Genomic DNA, 23,606 nt, shown 5'->3' with positions numbered 1-23,606 from the left:
TTAGGAGTGGGTCTATAAAAATGTTTGACCTTTCTCCCAAAAGAACATTTGTGAGGTCAGGCACTGATGTGGACAAGAAGGCCTGGATCGCAGTCTCCGCTGTAATTCACCGCAAAGGTGTTCTATCGCTCCAAAATTTGGAGTGGGAGTCCCCCCCAAAATCTATACCAGGCCCTTCAGGTCTGGTATGGATATTAAGGGGAACACTGCACCAAAATTTAAAAAAAAAATGGTGTGGGGGTCCCCCCAAAATCCATACACGGCCCTTCAGGTATGGATTTAAGGGGAATCCTCGCACCAAAATAAAAAAAAATGATCCCCCCCAAAATCCATACTAGGCCCTTATCTAAACACGCAACCTGGCAGGCCACAGGAAAATGGGGGGACGAGAGAGCACCCCCCCTCCTGAACCATACCAGGCCACATACCCTCAACATGGGGAGGGTGCTTCGGGGTCCCCCCAAAACACCTTGTCCCCATGTTGATGGGGACAAGAGCCTCTTCCCCACAACTTTTGCCAGTGGTTGTGGGGGTTTGCGGGTGGGGGGGTTGTATCAAAATCTTGTAGCCCCCTTTCACAAGGGAGCCTCCAGATCTCGGTCCCCCCGATGTGGATGGATATCGGGTACATTGTACCCCTGCACATTCACCAAAAAAGTGCCAAAAAAGTAAAAATTACAGGAGACAGTTTTGGACAAGTCCTTTATTAAAAAATTTTTATAAAGTGTCCCGCGATGTCCATTCATCTTCAATCACAGCATCCGACGTTCCCGAGATAAAAAAATAGAAAAACTCAATCTCCATGGGAGGCATCCCCGCGACCACCATCTTTTTGCTTTGACAGCTGTTATATAGCTCAGGGTGGGGCCACCCAGTGATGTAACCAGGTGACCCCGCCCCCTTATGAGTCATGTGTTGTCACACAACGACAGAGGGGGCAGGGTCCCCCGTTTACATTATCGGGTGGCCCCACCCTCAGCTATATAACAGCTGTCATCGTAAAAAGGCTGCAGTAGGCGGGACGCCTCCCATGGAGGCGGAGTTTTTCCTTTTGTTTTCTCTGGAACATCGGACGCTGTGATTAAAGAAATCGCGGGACACTTTTTTTTTTTAAATAAAGGACTTGTCCAAAACTGTCTGCTGTCATTTTAACTTTTTTGACACTTTGTTGGTGAATGGGTAGGGGGTACAATGTACCCTATACTCATCCACATAGGAGGGCCCCCTTGTTAAAAAGGGCTTCTAGAATCCGATAAACCCCCTGCCCACAGAGCCCCACAACCACCGGGCAAGGGTTGTGGGGAAGGGGCCCTTTTCCCCCCATCAACATGGGGACAAGGTGTTTTGGGGGGACCCCAAATCACCCTCCCCATGTTGAGGGCATGTGACCTGGTCTGGTTCAGGAGGGGGGGTGCCCTCTCATCCCCCCTTTTCTTGCGGCCTGCCAGGTTGCGTGCTTGGATAAGGGTCTGGTATGGATTTTGGGGGGGACCCCACGCCATTTTTTTTTTATTTTGCCGCAGGGTTCCCCTTAACTACTTCAATACACTATAACATATATATACTACACTGCCTGAATATAGATTCTACACTGAATATCTAATCTACGCTAAATGCAGAGTATATACACACACACACATATATATATATATATATATATATATATATATATATTGTAGCAGAGCGTCCCAGAGAGAACCAGGAAAAGTCCTGTTCGGAGTTTATACATCTCCCAGGCTCCTCTCGTACACATTCAGAAGTCTCTGAGCCATTAACCAGTTCAAGTCTTGGTCCTTTTCCCCAGGCTAATTTAATTTATAGTGTGGGGCATGGACTTACCCCCTGAGCCATGGTTGGCCGAAGTCACCCTGCCTTTGGCCTATTATGGCTCTCTCAGCAGAGCGCGCTGGCCAAAACATGCAGGTCAGGTGCATGCTTTGGCCAGTCATCATACAGGAATGCACAACGATCTCACAGTGCATTATGGGAGGGGCGAACACCCCATAGATTGGTTTGTTTTAGAACAAACAAACACCCAATGTTCGAGTCCAACTTATGTTCAACTCGAACCCCGGGCTCATCCCTATTAAATACAATGAATATCTCCTAAGCATGCAAGTTTTGCCGTCAGTAACGTCACTGGCACATGCACACTGCACTCTGGTTTGAAGGCACACAGAATGTACATGAGTGACATCGCTGCTTGGCTATTCAAATGGCCAGAGCTGTGACAACACGATGTTGGAGGGATCCTTTTTACAGGTAAGTCTATCATAATGTGCTAGTATGCTGTGCATACAAGCACATTATGCCATTAACTTCCAGAGAGGCTGGTTGTTTTTTTTTTAAGACTTCGCTACCACTTTAAAGAGTTTAGAGCCTACTTTGAGCTTCTATCCCAGTGCATGTAACTTTCTGTTGGAACAGAGTGCTTATAATTATTTTTTTCCCCTATAATCTACACATGTAGATAATACACTTGATGATTTCTGACACCACTATGGTGCTTATTGAGCAGACTATCATTTCTACTGATTGCTACTGTGATTGTAGGAACAGGGATTGCCCATTTTAGCAATATTACTTTTTTGAAATACCTGTTGTGATTGAAATAGAATGAACATATAGCAATTAACACATACTATACCTTTTCAGTATAATCCCTGAGTTTCTCAGTCTCTTGCAAACAGCATTCCTGCAGAAAAAAACACAAACTATAACCAGATTATGTGTGGACACATGGGACATCTGTGGAAAGGACGGAAATGACCAATGAACCACCTTGGCCCATAGTTGAAAGATTATATGTAGCATCCTCCAGGTTGCTAGAGTAGTAGTGTTTTTGTTACAGCCAGTGCAGATAAATTTAGACAGGCTTAACTATGAGCTAGGCCTGTTTGTTTTAGATCTGGGGGCTGGGAGTGGTTTTGTGTAGCAGCAGGTGACTGACATGTACTTCATCTCTCTGGTGCCTCCTCTGTTTCCAGAGAGTTCTCGAAAAGAGGCAGGGCAGAGGATGGGAGGGGCATGGAGCGTATCTGGGAGCCCTGACCAATTCCCAACTAGGATTGGCAGGGGGCAGGCTAGGGTTGCCACCTGTCCAGGATTCACCCAGATAGTTTGGGTTTGGAATCATGCGTCCAGGTTTCAGACTGCCTGAAACCCCTGACACTTTATTTAGGGTTGCTGGCTGGAGTTGTCTAAGCTTAGAGTGTGTTACACTCTTTCACACTTCTCAAAGCCAGCACTGACAAACCACCCCCCCCCCCCCCCAAACACACATAGATGGGAGAGGAGAGAGGGCTCGATTTGCACCTCTTCCCCCCACCCCTACCCCTCTGTGTCTGCCCACACTCCAATTTCTCCTGCTGTACCTCAGAAAAGGAAAGTTGGAGCAAATTTGAAGTCCATCAGCCTCAGATACATCTGGATGAGAGGTGCCAAGGGGTGAGTGAGCTCACCATCCATCCCTGTCTGTCACTGAAGTCTCCCCCTTCTCTCTTACACATCTGAGTAAGTACACTAAGGCAAAGCAGGGCTCTCAGAGCACCCCTTACTTCAGAGTTCCCCTTTACACCAGAGGCCACAGTGTTTCCCCTTACATCAGAGTCCTCGGTGTCCCCCCTTAAATCAGGGTTCACAGAGCTTCGCTCGTGTTAGAGGCCCCAGAGTTCTCCCTTACATCAAAGTCTGCAGAGTCCCCCCTCACAGTGAAAGGGAACTCTGTGAGTTCAGATGTAAAAGAGGAAGTCTGTGGACTCTGATATAAAGGGGGACTCTTGTTATTAACTTCATATGATTAGAAATGTTATTTATTAGAAAAATATAGGTATAGTTTATACTATTAAAAAAAAATTGCTGTGCGCCGCTAAAGTGTTCAGGTTTGACTTGAAGAAATGGTGGCAACCCTAGGGCAGGCCTTCTATATAAACTCATGGTCAGGAGTTATTAGGTGGAAGAACTGAATGATGGAGTGTTAGGCTGTGGTGGCCCTTGAGGGAACCCCCATTCTGGAGGGGGGGGGGTGAACAATGGCCTGGAACTGGGAGGGAGCCTCTCTCTACACGGTCATTGTGAGGTATCCTGGAACAGGAGCAGGAGGAAGACAGTGGGGAGAACTGCTGGGAAAGTCATTCAGGAGGGATCCATTCTGGGGTCGGTGAGTGAGAAGCACATTGAGAAGCTCTGAGAGGGACATGCCAGGATTGGATGTGAAGCCAAAAGGAGAGACTGGTGTCGTTGAAGTCAAGTTGCTGCAGCCAGGAGGGTTGGCAAGATTTGCACCTCACTTTCTGGAATCACTAGTCCATCAAGTTTCAGTTAGCACAAATATCCTTTTTCATCACTATTAGTTGCTACACCAAAGGGCACTACAGACCTCTGCCAGAAAATGGCTATTATTGAGCTGTTGTGACTTATTCAGAGTGAGGCCTAACCATGTGCTAATGGTGACAGGTATCTAGGATTGTGCAGTAGAGAAAGCAAAGTGATCTGAAGTAGTGTGCTGGAGGAGTGTGGAGCTTTAGAGACTATCAGTGTAGATTCAACCATCTTTGTTCAAACGAGTAAGATTCATTATTTGGGCATCCCATGTCCTTTTCCCCATCCATGTTTAATCCCCCAATTAAAAAAAAAAACAACAAAAACAAGCAAAAGGACTGATAATTGACTGGCAAAGTGTGTCAGAAGTGAATGTCTGGCCAAGCAGGGTGATCTGTGGAACTACTATATGCAGAGACCCCACGGGGGCACAGCTACATATATATAGCCACAAGTTTAAGCACATAAGCCTCGGACCATTTTGCTGGCCAAAGACCAGAGTACTTTTTGTGATTTGGCACTGCGTCGCTTTAACTGACAATTGCGCAGTTGTGTGACGTGGCTCCCAAATTAATTTGTCACCCTTTTTTTCCCACAAATAGAGCTTTCTTTTGGTGGTATTTGATCACCTCTTCGTTTTTTATTTTTTTGCGCTATAAACAAAAACAATTTTTGAAAAAAAATATTTTTACTTTTTGCTATAATAAATATCCCCCAAAAATATTTTTTTCCTCAGTTTAGGCCGATATGTATTCTTCTAAATATTTTTGGTAACAAAAAAAAAAAAAATCGCAATAAGCGTTTATTGATTGGTTTGTGCAAAAGTTATAGCATCTACAAAATAGAGTTATATGGCATTTTTATTAATAATTTTTTTTTTACTAGTAATGGAGGCGATCTGCGATTTTTATTGTGACTGCGACATTATGGCGGACACTTCGGACAATTTTGACAAATTTTTGGGACCATTGTCATTTTTACAGCGATTGGTGCTATAAATAAATTATTGTATTGATTACTGTAAAAATGTCACTGGCAGTGAAGGGGTTAACCACTAGGTAGCTAGGAAAGGGTTAAATGTGTCCTGGGGAGTGTTTCTAACTGTTAGGGGGATGGGCTACGAAAGACACTTCACTGATCATAGCTCCCGATCACAGGGAGCTATGATCAGCGACAGTGTCACTAGGCAGAACGGGGAGATGCTTGTTTACATTAGCATCTCCCCGTTCTTCAGCTCCGTGAGACGATTGCGGGTATCCCAGCGGCAATCGAGTCCGCGGGACCCGCCATCCGACTCACGGAGCTCCTGGCGGGCACAGGACCACACGGCGGCAAATTCAAAGGGACGTACCTGTACGCCTATTTGCCCAGCCATGCCATTCTGCCCACCTAAATGTACATGCGGCGGTTGGCAAGTGGTTAAAGATCCTTTAAATGGTATTAAACTCGAAAACAAAAATGTATTGCATTGCACCTTACTAACTCTTCGATGTGGCTGCATTATTCTTCTTTTTTTTTAGGCTTTTTACCTTCATTTTCACCTGGTGATCCTGCCAGTAACTCTGTTATTTGTTTTACTTCCTTTAACGGACCAATCTGTCCAGAAAAAGTGGCAGTTGTAAGATTGAGACAAATTATTACCACCTAAACCTTCATTCTAAATTGAAAAAAAAAAAAACTGTTGCTGTAACTGCTTAAAAGGTGCTAGCTGGCATTAAATTTTAATTTGTTAGTCTAATGCATCTAACAATACTTTTTCCCCAGCTGCTGTCCAAGGGTATATCCGTTGCTCCTCCAACAGCGTGGAGACACTCTAAAGCTGGCTACACATTATACAATTGTCTTGTAAAATTTTTTTTTAGATTTACCAAAACCATATAATAAGGAGTCAAACCGAAACACTTTCAGTTTGTTTGCAATAAGGCAGGCCCTTGCACTACATAGTTGAAGGTAAATCTAAAGGAAACTGAACAAAAAAATGTATTATGTGTAGCTTTAGACAGAAAGTATGTTATTTGCCAGATCACCAGGTGTAAATAGGGAAAAAAGGAAAACTAATATAGCCACCACTGTGACCAGACAACAAATAGAAGGTGCCTCTCAAGGCTCCAGCCAGGTCCTCTCCTGTAGTATACCGCTGGGAGTGCTGGCAAGGACAGAGCTTATCCCATCTCCAATGATACAGACAAAAAAGGTCCTATGCTCTGCACATCAGTGCAAGACCCAGTGGATATGTAAAATGACAGCCTCAGCCTGGGCTCCAGCTAAGCCATGGCCCTAATGCATTAACCACGATTAAACTCTGGGGACGGCGTGAAACGCGTTGCAGATGTGGCATGGCTGGAGCCAGGGCTGATGCACATATCCACTGGGTCTTGAAGTGATGTGCGGCGCATGGGGCCTTTGGACTCAGCTGATCACAGAACAAGGGAAAGGGCCAATCACAGGGACCCTTTAACACGTGGTCAGCTGTCAGCCATTGACAGTTGATCAAGGAAGTAAACAGAAGCCGGTTATCAGCTTTTTTTCTCCTCACAATTAGGGTGAGGAGAATAGAAGAGAGCTGGTGACCGGCTTCTGTTACAGGGACATCAGTCCCAATCTGTGCCCACCAGTACTGCTAATCAGTGCCAACCAGTGCCACCTATCAGTGCTGCCAATTAGTGCCCACCAGTGCCACCTATTAGTGCCCATCAGTGCCGACAATCAGTGCCCATTAGTATCTCATCATCAGTGTCACCCAGTGCCACCTATCAGACCCCATCAGTGTCACCTATCAGGGCAGCCTCATTAGTGCCTCCTCATCGGTGCCCAGTTAACAATGGTGGAGAATTGGCGAGTTGCATTTTTGTTTTTTAGTTTATTACCACTTTAAAGCCCGAAGTTAATTGTATTATTCAGCATAGATAAAATAGGACTTTCTCTTACACACCTTTTCCTTGGTCAGCTCAACTAAAACCAGAGGTTTCTGCTTCAACTTCTCCAGTTCAATGTTCGCGTTATTCAGCTGTGATAGAAGCTCTGCCTGTAAGGCAATACCAGTTAAGGATTTATTATGCTGTAGGAATAGAAATGTGAGTCAACTGTTAAAATAGAAGTGTTAGGACCCTAGCTTTCTGAAAATTGTTTGGGGGCATTTAGGGGAAGAAAACCTGTGACACTGCTTATTTTTTATCTTGTTATTTTCACTCTTTACCTATAAGGTGGGTGGGGAATCTTCCAACAAATGTTCTAGTTTAGAATGGGCATTGCCCTTACTTTGGGGAGATTTCCCCTTAGGCTACTTTCACACTGGGGCGTTGCGGGCGCTGGCGGTAAAGCGGCACTATATTTAGTGGCGCTTTACTGTCGTTTTAGCGTCAATGTGCGGCCACTAGCGGGGCAGTTTTAACCCTTTTTCGGCCGCTAGCGGGGGTTAAAACTGCCCCGCCCACAAAGCCTCGCTGCAATGGCGTTTTGCAGGTGGGTTTGCAGCGCTGCCTCGATTTTTTCTATGGGAAGGGGCGCTTTAGGAGTGGTAAATACACTGCTCTTACAGCGCTCCAAAGATGTGGCTTGCAGGACTTTTTTGACTGTCCTACAAGCGCACCGCTCCAGTGTGAAAGCCCTCAAGCTTTCACACTGGAGAGACAGCATCGGCTGTTTCAGGTGAGCTTTGCAGGCTGGAAAAAATAACCTGATGGGGGTTTTAACTCTAATATAAATTGTTATACATACACTTCAGAGCTGAACTCCAGGAATTTAGGCAGTGTTCTGGCTTACAATGTGTTAAGCCAAATGAGCTGTATGCTACTTTGTTGGCTTATATTTTTCATTTGAAATAAAAGTTTTACTGAGCACCAGGAGTACAGACATTCTATACTCTAGGGTCTAGGCACACTGATAGATGCAATACTGCTCTGCTGGGCCCTTCCCTCTACTGCCCTTATAAATAAAAGATATATATTATGAGGTGGCATACACCTCATTGGACATTTTAAAAAGTGAATAAATTCCTGGAGTTCAGCTTTAAAATCGGTTTGTTTACATTAGCCTGCCAAAATGCCTTTAAGCCATATTTTGATGTTACTATCAGAACTTCTGTGGTGAATTTCAAAATGTTGCATTGTGCTCTTTAATTTTATATATATATATATATATATATATATATATATATATATATATATATATATACATCTGCTGTAGGTTTATTGCAAATATTCTAACTTCTTCAATAGTAAAAATGTTTCCTTTTATCATCTGTTGAAGCATTTCAAACAGAATTTCGGAATCTAGAAAAGGAATTCTACAGGGATAAAATAAATTGCTTTCTGATGTGTATTTTTTGAAGAGCAAGTAAAGATAATACATATGCCTTGGTAGTGATAAGACACATATACAACCTTGATACCACAATATAAGGGCATCTTGCTAATCCTCGTCTCCATCTACATAACCAGTATTGGGATGTTACACTGAATTGTCTGTAGATAAAACAGCTCTCAGAGATGATCATACAGCACAAATTACTTTTAAGGAATACTAAAAATGATTTATATAAAGAAAGAGCTGAACAATTTTAAAGAAAAAATATGTAATAATTTGATTAATGATTTGATTAATTTGAGTTGATCAGAACTACAGTGCCTTGAAAAAGTATTCATACCCCTTGAAATTTCCCACATTTTATCACGTTACAACCAAAAATGTAAATGTATTTTATTGGGATTTTATGTGATAGACCAACACAAAGTGGCACATAATTGTGAAGTAGAATGAAAATAAATGGTTTTCAATTTTTTTTACAAATAAATATGTGAAAAGTGTGGCGTGCATTTGTATTCAATACCCCCCCCCCCCCAGTCAGTACTTTGTAGAACCACCTTTCCCTGCAATTACAGCTGCAAGTCTTTTTGGGGATGTCTCTACCAGCTTTGCACATCTAGTGAGTGACATTTTTGCCCATTCTTCTTCGCAAAATAGCTCAAGCTCTGTCAAATTGGATGGAGAGTATCTGAACAGCAATTTTCAAGTCTTGCCACAGATTCTCAATTGGAGAAATTACACATACGTGGACTCCGTTTACTAATTAGGTGATTTCTGAAGGCAATTGGTTCCACTATATTTTAGTTAGGGGTATCAGAGTAAAGGGGGGCTTAATACAAATGCACTCCATGCTTTTCAGATCTTTACTTGTAAAAAATTTTGAAAACCATTTATCATTTTCCTTCCACTTCACAATTACGTGCATCTTTGTGTTGGTCTACCACATAAAATCCCAATAAAATACATTTAAGTTTTCACCTGTAACATGACAAAATGTGAAGATTTTCAAGGGGTATGAGGGGATACAACACCGTGTCGCTTTAACTGACAATTGCACAACCATTGTAACCAAACAAATTGTAACCAAACAAAATTGATGTCTTTTTTTTTATGGTAATTGATCACCTCCGCGTTTTTTATTTTTTTGCGCTACAAACAAAAAAGAGCGGCAATTTTGAAAAAAACCCACAATATTTTGTACTTTTTGCTATAATAAATATCCAAAGAACAAAACAAATTTCTTCATCAGTTTAGGCTGATATGTATTCTTCTACATATTGTTGGTAAAAAAAATAAGCGTATATTGATTGGTTTTCGCAAAAGTTATAGCGTCTACAAAATAGGGGATAGATTTATGGAATTTTATTATTATTATTTGCTTTTTTTTTTACTAGTGATAGCAGTGATCTGTGATTTTTATCAGGACTGCAACATTGTGATGGACACACAGACACTTTTGAAATTTTTTTAGAACCAGTAACATTTATACAGCGATCAGAGCTAAAAATAGCCACTGACTACTGTATAAATGTCACTGGCAGGGAAGAGGTTAAAACTAGGGGGCGATCAAGGGCTTAACTTGTTCCCTATGTGTGTTTCTAACTGTGGGGGGAATGTGGCTGACTAGAGGAGGAGAGAGATCGTTGTTCCTACTTAGTAGGAACACACAATCTCTCTCCTCACCCCTGAAAGAACCGGGATTTGTGTGCTTAGACAGATCCCAGTTTTTGCTCTGTTACGAACGATCATGGGTGCCTGGCGGTCATCGCACCTGCCGGGCACAAGTATCGGCTCTGGGGACATGGCTACACGGCTGCTACAGTGTCTTAATGAGCTGACATGCAGCTACAACGGTTCGCGCAGCTGTGTGCACCTGCCGCATTATAACTGCGGCATCAAGTGGTTAATGTCTAAACAGCTGGCAACAAAAGTGAGTACACCCCTAAGTGAAACTTTCCAAAATTGGGCCCAATTAGCCATTTTCCCTCCCTGGTGTCATGTGACTCGTTAATGTTAGAAGGTCTCAAGTGTGAATGGGGAGAAGGTCTGTTAAATTTGGTGTTATCACTCTCACTTTCTCATACTAGTCACTGGAAGTGCAACATGGCACCTCATGGAAAAGAACTCTCTGAGGATCTGAAAAAAAAAAAATTGGTGCTCTACATAAAGATGGCCTAGGCTATAAGAAGATTGCCAAGACCCTGAAACTGAGCTGCAGCATGGTGGCCAAGACCTTACAGCGGTTTAACAGGACAGGTTCCACTTAGAATATGCCATGGTCGACCAAAGAAGTGGAGTGCACATCTAAGCATCATATCCAGAGGCTGTCTTTGGTACATAGACGTATGAGTGCTGCCAGCATTGTTTCAGAGGCGGAAGGGGTGAGGGGGTCAGCTTGTCAGTGCTCAGACCATACGCCGCACACTGCATCAAATTGGTCTGCATGGCTGTCGTCCCAGAATGAAGCATCTTCTAAAGATGATGCACAAGAAAGTCGGCAAATAGTTTGCTGAAGACAAGTAGACTAAGGCCACGTACACACGAGAGGATTGTCCGTCCAACTTAGTCCGCTGAAACGTGTTTCAGCGGACAATCCGCTCGTGTGTGGGCTTCAGCGGACTTTTTCAGCGGACAGTCTGGCGGACTAAGTCTTTCGGAATTTCCGTAATTTTGTCCGTCCAAACTTGGTTTCAGCGGACAGTCCGCTCGTGAGTAGGCAAGGACTAAGTATGGCGCATGCTCAGAAAGGATTTACACGGCGAAAGGTTGCATTGCAGTGTATTGGACGTCGTATTTCTAGTCCCGTCGTACGTGCTGTACACGTCATCGCGCAAGCTTTCAGCGCACTGTCTGTTCGTCGTGTGTGGTCAAGTCCGTTCATTCAAAAGTTGGACGGACTGTCTGTCGGATTGTCTGACGAACTTAGTTGGGCAGACAATCCGCCCGTGTGTACGCGGCCTTAGGCCATGGAATACTGGAACCATGTCCTGTAGTCTGATGAGACCAAGATAAACGTATTTAGTTCAGATGGTGTCAAGCACGTGTGGCGGCAACCAGGTGAGGAGTACAAAGACAAATGTCTCTTGCCTACAGTCATTCATGGTGGTGAGAGTGCAATAGTCTGGGGCTGCATGAGTGCTGCCGTCACTGGGGAGCTACAGTTCATTGAAGGAACCATGAATGCCAACATGTACTGTGACATACTGAAGCAGAGCATGATCCTGAGACTGGGCCGCAGGGCAGTATTCCAACATGATAACGACCCCAAACACACCTCCAACATGACCATTGCCTTGCTAAAGAAGCTAAGGGTAAAGGTAATGGACTGGCCAAGCATGTCTCCAGACCTAAACCCTATTGAGCATCTGTGGGGCAGGCTCAAATGGAAGGTGGAGGAGCGCAAGGTCTCTAACATCCACCAGATCCGTGATGTCATCATGGAGGAGTAGAAGAGGACTCCAGTGGCAACCTGTGAAGCTCTGGTGAACTCCATGCCCAAGTGCGTTAAGGCAATGCTGTAGAATAATGGTGGCCACAAAAAATATTGAAAAATTGGGCTAAATTTGAAGATTTTCAATCAGGGGTGTACTCTTTTTTGTTTCCAGAGGTTTAGACATTAATCTCTGCGTGTTGAGTTATTTTGAGGGGACAGGAAATTTACACTTTTTTTTGTAAATTTATTTTTATTTTGTTTTATAAAATACAGACAACAGCAAGCCAGGGATTGTGGAAATCAACCCGCCACAGTAAATTACCGGTCTACATTAACAGCAAAAAAATTGAAAAAAATAAAACAAAATCAAGAATATATAAAAACCCTCCCCCAGAACAACAGAACCTTTGCCTAGACAGATAAATTCATTGCATGAACCTGCAGCCGGAGGTAGGTACATGGTGATGCAGAGATATAGCTCTGTGACACTCTGTGCAGTCCTACTGGATAATGCCAGTAATGTGGTTCCCTTGTCCCCCCCTCCCCCCTATCAGGATGAAATTCTAATGAAGAAAAAACAATACCCCATCTCAAAATGATCCGTACATCAATTGTTGGTCAATTTATAATCATCCAATACCCCAGTTACAGTCGCTTAATATTCCATATCAAGGATTAGTACTTATTATCTTCCTGAAGTTAATCTGATGTCATGTCCATAGAAGCCATCCAACCCCCCCCAAACCTTGTCGAACTTAGTCAGAACCCCCCTGCTCAGATAGGCAGCTTTATAAAAGGGTACTGCCTTGTTGACTAATGCCTTCCAGGACTCCAAAGTTGGAGTCACAGAACTCTTCCATGATAGAATGATCCGCTTTTTAGTATAGAATAGTAATAGGGTAAGAAGAGTCCGTATAGCCCTGGTAGTGGCCAGAGATTCCACCAGATGCAATAGATATACTCAACAGACATGGGAATCGAGATAGAAGTGACTGACCTGATATAGTGTGCAGGATTTAATCTGTGGACAGTCCAAAAATATGTGCATGAAGTTTGCTAGAGGTGCACCTCCAGCATAAAGATTGTTGATTTTCAAACATCTTAGCTAGTCTAGCCGGGGATAGACACATTCTATGTAAGAATTTGTAATGAATTAGTCTGTCTCTAGTAGAAACTAGGTACTGAAAATGCAGTCCCCCACATGTCACCCCAGTCATCCCTGTCCAACCCTGGGGCTACAGCTTCCCAAGCTCGCCTGCAGGGCTCCATCAGTGGGACCGTCTCCTGAAAGAGGTCTTTATATAGGCTAGAGATGGGTTTAGGTAAAGATTCATTGTGTGTCAATAGTTCTAAGCCACTGGGCTTAAGGTCAAAAGGCTCTGCCAAATTGCAAACAAATTGTCTCAATTGAATATAGCTAAAAAAGTGTAAATTAGGCAAGTCATAACAGAGTTTTAATTAACTGAATGACATCAGGGTACTGCTCAATACAATGTGGTGTAAGATCTTAATTCCATATTTAGTCCAGACTACCGGGTTCAGGTAATCAAAAAAGTATGTTAAATTAGGGGTTCTCCACAGAGGGAGATTGGGGTAAATCCTGGTTGGACTAGGCGGCTTCATTCCCTGAGTCATAGAGCATGCCCTCATTACTGAGCACATGGAGGAAATCAGTGGATAGGGAGCCTTCAGAACCCTGTAAACAACGTGAGATAGCGCCTCGTATGAGCCTCCAGAGACACCAAGGCATCATCCGGAGGGGTAGTCAGCCAGCGATGGGCCACTGTCAGTTGACCAGCTAGGAAGTATTTGTGAAAGTTAGGTACCGCAAGGCCCCCTTCCCCTCATGGTTGTTGTAGTATGGCTAAATTAAGGCGGGGGATGCCTCATTGCTACAAAAAGGAGAAAATCATCCTATCTATTGATTTAAAAATCGACTTTGGAATCCACACTGGAGAATTCCTAAGCATGTATAATAAAATAATAAGGGTAGGATTTTCATTTTAACCAGATTTATTTTCCCAATGAGGGACAAGGGGAGATTTTTCCAGGTATGGAATTTCTTGGATAGAATAGCAAGCAACGGGGAAACATTAGGACTAATGAAAACAGTTGCTGAGTTTGTAATCTGGAGCCCCAGGTACTTAATTTGTGTTACCCATTGCAGGGGGGTATTGGCATAAGCCCATCCAGGGGCGGAATGAGCAGGCAAGGGAAGTATTTTGGACTTAGTCGAGTTAACCTTGAGACCAGAGACCACTGTAAAGCTACCTAAAAGTGATAGCGCAGCTTGAAAATAGGGTCCAGTATCCTTAATGAATGAAACTAGGTCATTTGCATAGACAGCTGTAGTTTCAGTCAGGGTGTCTACACTAATCCCCTGGTTTTGGGGGGAGGAGTACAGTTCTGAGTAATATGAAACAAAAGCTTGCATGATACTCTCTTTATCCCTCACAAGGGTACCCTCTAGTGAACAGATGCAGGGGATGGCTGTATGCACCCGAGCAAATTTACACTGTTACACTGCTGTACATCCACTACATTACATTGTAGCAAAGTGTAATTTCTTTTGTTGTCACATGAAAAGATATAATAAAATATTTACACAAATGTGATGGGTGTGCTCACTTTTGTGAGATACTGTATATGTTTTAATTATAACTCTTTTATTGAGGTTTTTAACTGTACATACATATAAAAAAAAAAGAACCATAAGCTAATAGCTGTGACATAATCAAAGTTACAATATCATACGCAATAAAAAAGCAAGTAAATGACACATTGACATATCTTAGTACAATTTTTCAATAAATCCACAAACCATAGAAATATACTAACAACTATATCCGCATATATACAACCCCTTTCATTACCCGCCGCATGAAAGTGCATAGCCGTTCCTGTCCGTTTACCTTGTATATTTATATTGTGAGTACGTTTATTTATACTTTCCTCCCCTACCTCTCTCTCCTCTCTCCTCCCTCTGTCCTCCCCCTTCCTTTTCTCTCTTAATAGTCTGGTCTACGTGTTTTTTGAACCAGCCTCTTGATTCTGTTCTGTCCCTCACTTAATTCTACTCTGTCCTCATCCCGTCTTCCCTCATGGTGGGCAACCCATTTTGTCTAGCCATGGTTTCCACACCTTTAGGAATCCATCAAAGCGCCCCTTGTCTAGTAAATACCACTTTTTCCTTCCACACTGTTGCGTCCAACACCTTAACCCAATCTTCAAGTGTTGGGGGCCTGACTGCCAATTTTGAGCAATTATCTTTCTGGCTTGAAATAGACACCTTAATACAACCATTTTAATGTTTTTGGACACTCCGGTTCCCTCCATGTTTCCCAACACAAATAAGCTACTTTCCATCTTCAACTTTGTCCCAAAGGTTCTATTTATAACCTCCAATATCCCTGCCCAATACCTAAGTAGCGTTGGACATCTCCACATCATATGTATAAGATCCTCATGACACCTTGGACATTTATCATCCGCCCGGCAACCAAACCGAAAAAGCTTCCTGGGGGTGTAATAAGCTCTGTGTATCAAAAATAAACGTGACATTTTCTGTGATGGAGAAATCGACACAAGGGGCTCAGGTCTAATGTCCTCCTCCACTGCTCTACTGTTATTATTGCCCCTAAATCCTCTTCCCATTTTCTCTTATTTTTAGCCAACCTTTCCCCAGTAATAGTTTTACTACATATCTGTTCATAAAGCTCAGAGGTCCTCCTGACATAACTAGCTTTTGAATGAGAGGGGCTCTACACCATTCCACTGCTTGTGTTCTGAACTGGACATTCAGAACATGTCTGATTTGTAGATACCTATAAAATAAATGGTTTGGGAGACAGTACTCGCTCCTTAAATCTAAAAATGACTTCAGCGTACTCCCCTCATATAATTAAACAAGTCGTACTATACCAAGCACTTCCCATTGATTGATTTCTCCCTGGGAACCAATCCATGAAGTTGTCTATCAGTGCCGATCCTGACCTCCCTGGGGCCCTAAGCAAAATTCTGCTAAGGGGCCCTCTACCTGACCTGTGATGGCGGGGGCGGTTGCTGGATGAGTCCGCTGGCGAGTTGCTGGGTGTGTCTGCTGGAGGGGGTTGCTGGGTGAGTCCGCTCGTGGGGGGGTTGCTGGATGAGTCCGCTGGCGGGGGTTTGCTGGATGAGTCCACTGGCGAGTGGGGGTTGCTGGATGAATCCGCTAGCGGGGGGGTTGCTGGATGAGTCCGCTGGTGGGGGGTTTTGGCAAAGTATGCTGGCGGGGGGGGGGGTTCTGGCTGAATCCGCTGGTAGGGGGGGGGGGTTGGTTGATTGCCCTTGAGCCTCCGCTGCCAAACTTTTAAATTGTTGCTATGCATTATTTCTTAAATTTACTACTGAAGGTGATACAGTAAATACGTCTTGTTACAACAGAGGTCATCACACGTGACCTGCCTCTGAGACTCCTGGGAGGTGGGAGTTGCAGTTTGCTGAGCTGATAAGGTCCTTACCTTTAGCGTGGCCGGAACTACAACTCCCACAATGCAGCGCAGCCTGCGCAGCAGCAGCCAGTTAGCCAATCGGTGGCTGCTGTGGCTGACATCTAGCAAAAAATAAAAAATTAACAGACAGCGAGCAGCACGGCCAACATCTAGTAAAAGAACAGCCAGGCAGCACAGTGGCCCGCAGCCGTTTTAAAGATTATGTAGGCGGCCTGGGGGGAAATTTCCACCCTGTCCCCCGGCCCAGCCTGCCCCTGCAGGGGGGGATGCTGGGTCTTGGGGGCCCCCCACAGCAGCGGGGCCCTACACAGCTTGTGTAGTAAGCGTATAGGGGCGGATCGGCTCTGGTGTCTATTATTCCAAATGGGGGCATATTCTGTTAGCCCCTTATATCCCATTACCGTTTTAACTGACTGCCAAACCTTCGTAATCAGTTTTAATGTAGGGCTCCCAGCAGGGAAAGAATCTGCTTCCAAGGCTTCCATTACACTATTATGTAAGGCTCCCTGCAGCATCATACATTCACTTATGTTCCCTCCTCCCAACTAGATACTGTAAATATAGTATGATATAAAAAAGCAGTACAGCGCAGATAATTAAACAAAAATTTTGACTAAAATAAAGCAAAAAGAACAGTCCATTCTCTTTAAACTGAAAGCGAGAAAACAAATTCAGAGAAGCCCAGAGATATCCAGTGAGATAGGTGATCTAAACATCAGGTATGGTGACTTGAGTGGCACCCTCCACCACCGATAATAATGGCCGCTCACCTCAGGAGATGGACCCCTGAGTAAATCAGTCAGGTCAGATACATCGGTCCCTTTCAGGGAATAAATCAGCAGACCCAAATACTGGTATCAGATGTGGTGCTTGCTATGTCTCAGGCATATCATCATCATTCTCTTCCAGATATGATACATGTAATGAAAGCAACAAAACCTAGTTCTCTCTGATTGCTAAAAAAAAGTATTTATTTCAAAGTAAAAGTGTACACTCACATAAGAAGCACTGTGCCCCAGTGCTAAGGATGAATGACAGTTCATAAATGAACTGTTCCACGAGGATCAGCGTGTAAGGACGCAGGTGACGTCACGATCAAAGTCACGTGGTTTCCGTTCTTTTTTGTATATGTAGTATGCACTCTGCCACTGCTACTGATAACTGACTGCAGAGAGTTAGGCCCCTTTCACACATGCGGGCCGTATGTCCGTATTTCATCCATCCATTTGCGGATGAAATACAGACATACATGCATTCCTATGGGACAGATGAACATCCGCAGACACCCGATATCGTCCTTCTCCGCAATGGTCCAATTCTGCAGACGGAGGAAAATCCTATTTTTCTATCCGTCTGCAGAGCGGATCGGATGAACACAGACAGACGATCTGTGTTCATCCGATCCCCCATAGAGGAGAGCGGAGATCTGACAGGGCTGTGCAGGGACCGCCCTGTCATCTGCCGGCTCAGCGAGGATCAACAGAGCGATCCCTGCTGAGCAAGTGGATCATCACCGGGCGGATCATTACGGATCCGTCCCGTGTGAAAGGGGCCTTACTGTGTTGATATATGTCCTCGTTGATCCTGTTTATTGAGGTTATTATTCTTTGTCCGATTACATTTGTGCTACAATTGTCAAAGTTGAGCTGCTACAATTCAATGCTCATAGTGGTTAGAGAAAAAGGGGTTCTTCCACTGACTAATCGATTCATGCATGGCTATATACCCTTAACTTGTGACAATCTAGGTATTTGAAGAAACCCCTTTTACTCAACCAGGTGTGTCAGAGGTGACGAGGCTGTGGCAGAAGAACAGAGAACCCAATATACCAAGGGGCTCCTCTGGTTACTATGGGAGGTTCTACATTTTTCTCTTCTTTGCAAACAGCCCAATCTAAAATGGCTAATAATGTACAGTAATAAGCTGCAGTTAGACTGCAAAAGGTAATACAAGTCATTGTTAAATATATAAATTTGTCACCATTTATTTAAGTCAACTTCTATTTTAGCAGTTTTTAAAGTGGTTGTAAACCCTTAAAAAATAAAACATGTAAGACAAAGGCATAATAATAATAATAATCATTATGTATTACTCACTTTACATTGCAGCCCCGCAGCCGTCCTCAACCCCCCCTCCGGCCGCGGACATCTTGCCCTTACTTCCGGGTATTGTGGCTCTGGCACTGTGATTGACCAGAGTCTCGATGATGTCACTCCCACTCATTCGAATGGGAGCCGGCGGTAACGGCACATCTAACTGAAGCATCGGCATGACGGGCAATTGCTTCAGTGCTCATGTGCCGATCACTTTGGCACATGCAGAGGGGATATCAGTAAACAGTACAGTTTAGGAGATATCCAGGGTAGGTACAAGTAAGCTTTAATATAGGCTTTCCTGTAGCATAAAGTTATAAAAATGGGCTTACAACCATACAATATAGTGAGCAGTTCTCCAGACTATAAAAGCGACAGTAGCCTTTTTAAACACTTTAATGTAATTTTTACCTTTTCTTTCTCCAAACAGGAGACCTTCAGTTTTTCACACTCTTGCACCCTCTCAAGCTGTGATTTCAAGTCTTCCATGTCAGAGAACAATTTGCTCTGCTTACTTTTGAACAATTTCTCCTGGTCTCTTTCACCATGTCGTATTGCACTGAGCTGATTATTTAGCTCTTCAATTTCTGCTAACAAGCAATCCTATTGCAGGAAACACAATCGGTGAAAACAAACATATTAAGATAAAAGTTGTGTATTAATAAACACCAATGGAATAGTATCTAGAAAGTGCCTCTTAATGCTGGTATAAGACAAAAAGTTCTTACCTTACATTTAGCACCCCTAGCTATCTTTTTGCTAGCGTAGACACTAGGAAGTCTACATACTGTCCAGCATCTATGCTAGCATAAAATAGAGCAGAAGCATATTGGAGAGGGCTTGTTTTGTGTATGTATGGACTGCAACAGCGGAAGAAGGGTAAATAAAAAGATAAAAAACCTTCAGTATGCAGTCGTCAATGACCCCCAAACCCCAGCCCCCCACCCCTCCATTATACTTCCCTAAGCCCCATCTTGATCCTGTAATGTGCACAGGAGCAGAGTCTCTCTTGACTCACTCCCTCCTCCTTGGCTCAGACACAGTGGATGGAGCCATTGGCTCCCACTGCTGTCAATCACAACTAGTGAGGAGGGAGCAAGGGGCGGGGTCAAACTATGCTCTGTGTGTCTTATGGCTTACTACGGGGGCACTTGGTGGGGGCAGGAGTGCTGGCGAGGGACCCAAGAAGAAGAGGATTGGGGCTGCTCCGTGCAACATCATTGCACAGAGCAGGTAAACATATTTATATATATATATATATATATATATATATATATATATATTATATTTAAAGGAAAAAAAAACTGAACATTTAAAATCACTTTAATGTGCAAGCTACTCACAATTTGATCCTGCTTATGTTTATTACTCTTTTCCAGTTTTCTGTATTCTTCCCAGTCGTGATATTTATTTTTATTTTTAAAACAATCCAGGAAGAGACGGTCTTCACTAGTCTATATCAGAAAGAACAAAACCACAGTATAAATAAAGACATACAGATGTTTATCCCCTGCTTTCCTTAGCAGCCTAACACTGGTACCTTTGATAAGTGCTTAGGGTTAGTAAAATATATATATATATATATATATATATATATATATATATATATATATATATATATATATATATATATATATACACACATACACACACACACACACACTTTAACCACTTGACAAATGACAGAGGGGCGGTGCTGCTTTCGTTCTGGGGTGACATCATGTGACATCATCCCAGAACGACCGCTCTTGTGCGCCCTGTGTTGCTAGGACACGGGGGTCTTTGTAGAGTGCCCTGATTACAATATATCACCACCAGTGGCAGCCATGGGCATCCGCATAAATTTTTTCAGGGGGGGGGGCATAATTTTAAGGTCACCCATGCAATATAAAAAGATGTACATTCTCTAGGCTATATTTATATGGCATGGTATGCCTGGCCTGAATAATTTCCAATACAAAAGTGATGCTGAACACATATATCCTTCTACTGGAAAGATATATGTGCTATATAAAAATAGATAATTCAACGTCACTTTGTATTGGAAGTTACTCAGGCATAGCACATAGCCCATATAAATATAGCCTAGAGAATGTCAATCTTTTTATATTGCAATGTATTGCAATACACCTGTTGTGGCCATGTTTTGATCTTGATGAAAACAGCATATACAGTCTATATAGCTGTTTTCATCAAGATCAAAATATGGCCACAACAGATGTATTGCAATCAGTGTTGGAAGTAACTGAGTTAAAATAAACGGTGTTACGTAACGCAGTTACTTTAGAGGGTAACGAGTAATCTAACTGTTTACTCTTTCTCTCATGGTAACTCAGTTCCCATTACTTGGGCGTCATTACCTCAATTACATCTACCGCCCAGGAGGCCCCGCCGTGGCCATGATGCCTGGCCATTCATTCCGCCAAGGGGAGGGGGGCTTTTGTCCGCTGAGCTGAGAAGAGGCTGAGACTCAGAGAGACTGTCCCATCCCGCCCCACCTATCCAGAGAAAGAATGTAGGGAGGCGGGGTGGACACTGAAAAATTAAGTCAGCTGACCAGCTGACACCAATCGAGTGAAGGGAAGGGTCTCTCTCTCTCCCCATGAGGAAAGGCATCCCTGGAGGCATTCAAGTAAGTGACTGATGATTTGAATTGCAGTGCAATCGATCCATCCCAAGTCCTCCACCACCTCTGCTTCTTACTCATCCCATCCCTATCCACCCACCATCACTTCTACAACAGAAGTGGTGGGGGGGATAGGGTAGGGATGAGATTAGTGGTGGTGGGGTATGGGACCAGTAAGAGGCAGAGGTGGTGGTGGTGGTCGGAGAGGACCAAATACCACGCTGGCTGCCACCCCCCCCCCCCCCCAAGTACACCACCGCTGCCACCCCCCCAGGTACACCACCACCACTGCCACACCCCCAAGTACCACCACTGCCACCCCCCAAGTACACCACCACCATTGCCACCCCCTCAAGTACCACCGCTGCCACCCCCTCAAGTACCACTGCTGCCACCCCTCAAGTACCACTGCTGTCACCCCTCAAGTACCACTTGGGTTCAAATAAATACCAAATGTTCTAAAATACTGTATATAGTGTTTTTATTCTTCAATCAGTTAATATAAACATCTTTGATATTAAAGATGTTATAGAAGGTAATTGCATCATAGAATGTAGTAATTGAGTTACTAACGCAATTACTTTTTGGAATTTGTAACTTAACTAATTACTTTTTTAGAGTAAGATGACCAACACTGATTGCAATACATTGCAATATAAAAGGATTTACATTTTTTAAGCTATTTATATGGGCATGGTAAGCCTGGCATGAGTATTTTCCAATACAAAGTGAAGGAGATGAATTATCTCTTATAATATAAACAGACATATCTTTCCAGTAATATATACATCAAAATGCTCCTCCTAATTGCTGTTACCTGTGGTTCTTGTTCTATTGCTTGCCACTCACTTCAGGTCAGGCTTTCCTGTGATGTGATGATGATTAGGCATTGGCAGCGTATCACTCAGAGGCTTGGCCACTGACTGCACTGAGTGGGAGCTGCAGGCACCGTGCCAGCCGGATCTACACAACACATACACAGGCAGGCAGCCAATCACTGAAGAGGAACGGTGGAACTGCCGAGCAGAGACCCGAGCAGCCGAGCCATCTCATCAGATGATTGGGTGGGGGAGAGACATCAGATCCAGCAGACTCAGAAAATTCTGCAATGACCGTGGCTGTAGCAGACACTGCAACTGTCAACTGAAACACCTTCTTGATGATTCCGGGGGCGATTGCCCACCAGTATCAGCAATCAGTACCCACCAGTGCCAACAATCAGTGCCAGCAATCAGCGCCCATTAGTGATGCCAGTCAGTGCTGGCTATCCGTGCCACCTATCAGTGCCACCCATCAATGCCCATCAGTGCTGCCTATCAATGCCCTTTATCAGTGCCACCTATCAGTGCTCATAAGTGCGGCATATTAGTGCCTCCTCATAAGCACGGCATATTAGTGCCTCCTCATTAGTGCCACCTAATCAGTGCCCTTAAGTGGCACCTCATCAGTGCTCATCAGTGCAGCCTATCAGTGCCAACTCATCAGCGCACATCAGTGAAGGAGAAAAATTACTGATTTACAAAATGTACTGACAGAAACAGAAACTTTTTTTTTCAAAATTTTTAGTCTTTTTTTTTTTTTGTAAAAAATAAAAAGCCCAGCAGTGATTAAATACCACCAAAAGAAAGCTTTATTTGTGTGAAGAAAAAGATAAAAATGTCACATGGTTACAGTGTAGCATGACGACGCAATTGTCATTCAAAGTGGTGTGACAGTGCTGAAAACTGAAAAATGGCCTGGGCAGGAAGGCAGTGAAAGTGCCCTGTATTGAGGTGGTTAATGGAATCCCAGTCTTAGTCTGTAGGGTTCAATATTGAGTTGGCCCAACCTTTGCAGCTATAACAGCTTCAACTCTTCTTGGAAGGTAGTCCACAAGGTTTAGGAGTGTGTCTATAGGAATGTTTGACCATACTTCCAGAAGCGCATTTGTGAGGTCAGGCACTGATGTTGGACGAGAAGGCCTGACTCGCAGTCTACGCTCTAATTCATCCCAAAGTTGTTCCAGCGGGTTGAGGTCAACCCCATACTATAATCCTCCCTCCACCAAATGATTTGGACCAGTACACAAAGCAAGGTCCATAAAGACATGTATGAGCAAGTTTGGGGTGGAGGAACTTGACTGGCCTGCACAGAGTCTTGACCTCAACCCGATAGAACATCTTTGAGATGAATTAGAGTGGAGACTGTGAGCCAGGCCTTCTTGTCCACATCAGTGCCTGACCTCACAAATGTGGTTATGGAAGAAAGGTCAAATTCCTATAAACACACTCCTAAACCTTTTGGACAGCCTTCCCAGAAGAGTTGAAGCTGCAAAGGGTGGGCTAACTCAATATTAAACC

General features: G+C 43.7%; 1 protein-coding gene across 1 annotated transcript in view; it reads right to left on the bottom strand.

The window, feature by feature from the left end:
• Positions 1–23,606, bottom strand: part of LOC143987398 (uncharacterized) — a 143,785-nt gene that overhangs the window by 31,196 nt on the left and 88,983 nt on the right. Inside the window, exons 5-8 of the mRNA XM_077486082.1 lie at positions 19,985–20,095; positions 19,053–19,244; positions 7,253–7,345; positions 2,648–2,695 (exon numbers count right to left, since the gene is read on the bottom strand). Of these exons, the coding sequence (XP_077342208.1) occupies positions 2,648–2,695; positions 7,253–7,345; positions 19,053–19,244; positions 19,985–20,095 (444 nt within the window). The remainder of the gene's footprint in view (positions 1–2,647; positions 2,696–7,252; positions 7,346–19,052; positions 19,245–19,984; positions 20,096–23,606) is intronic.

The sequence above is a fragment of the Lithobates pipiens genome, unplaced genomic scaffold, assembly GCF_037356315.1.
Source record: "Lithobates pipiens isolate NorthernLeopardFrog02 unplaced genomic scaffold, aLitPip1_a1.2 Scaffold_18, whole genome shotgun sequence".
Classification (NCBI taxonomy): Eukaryota; Metazoa; Chordata; class Amphibia; order Anura; family Ranidae; genus Lithobates; species Lithobates pipiens.
The sequence above is the reverse complement of the archived record's forward strand: the minus strand, read 5'-3'. Positions and strand labels throughout refer to the sequence as shown.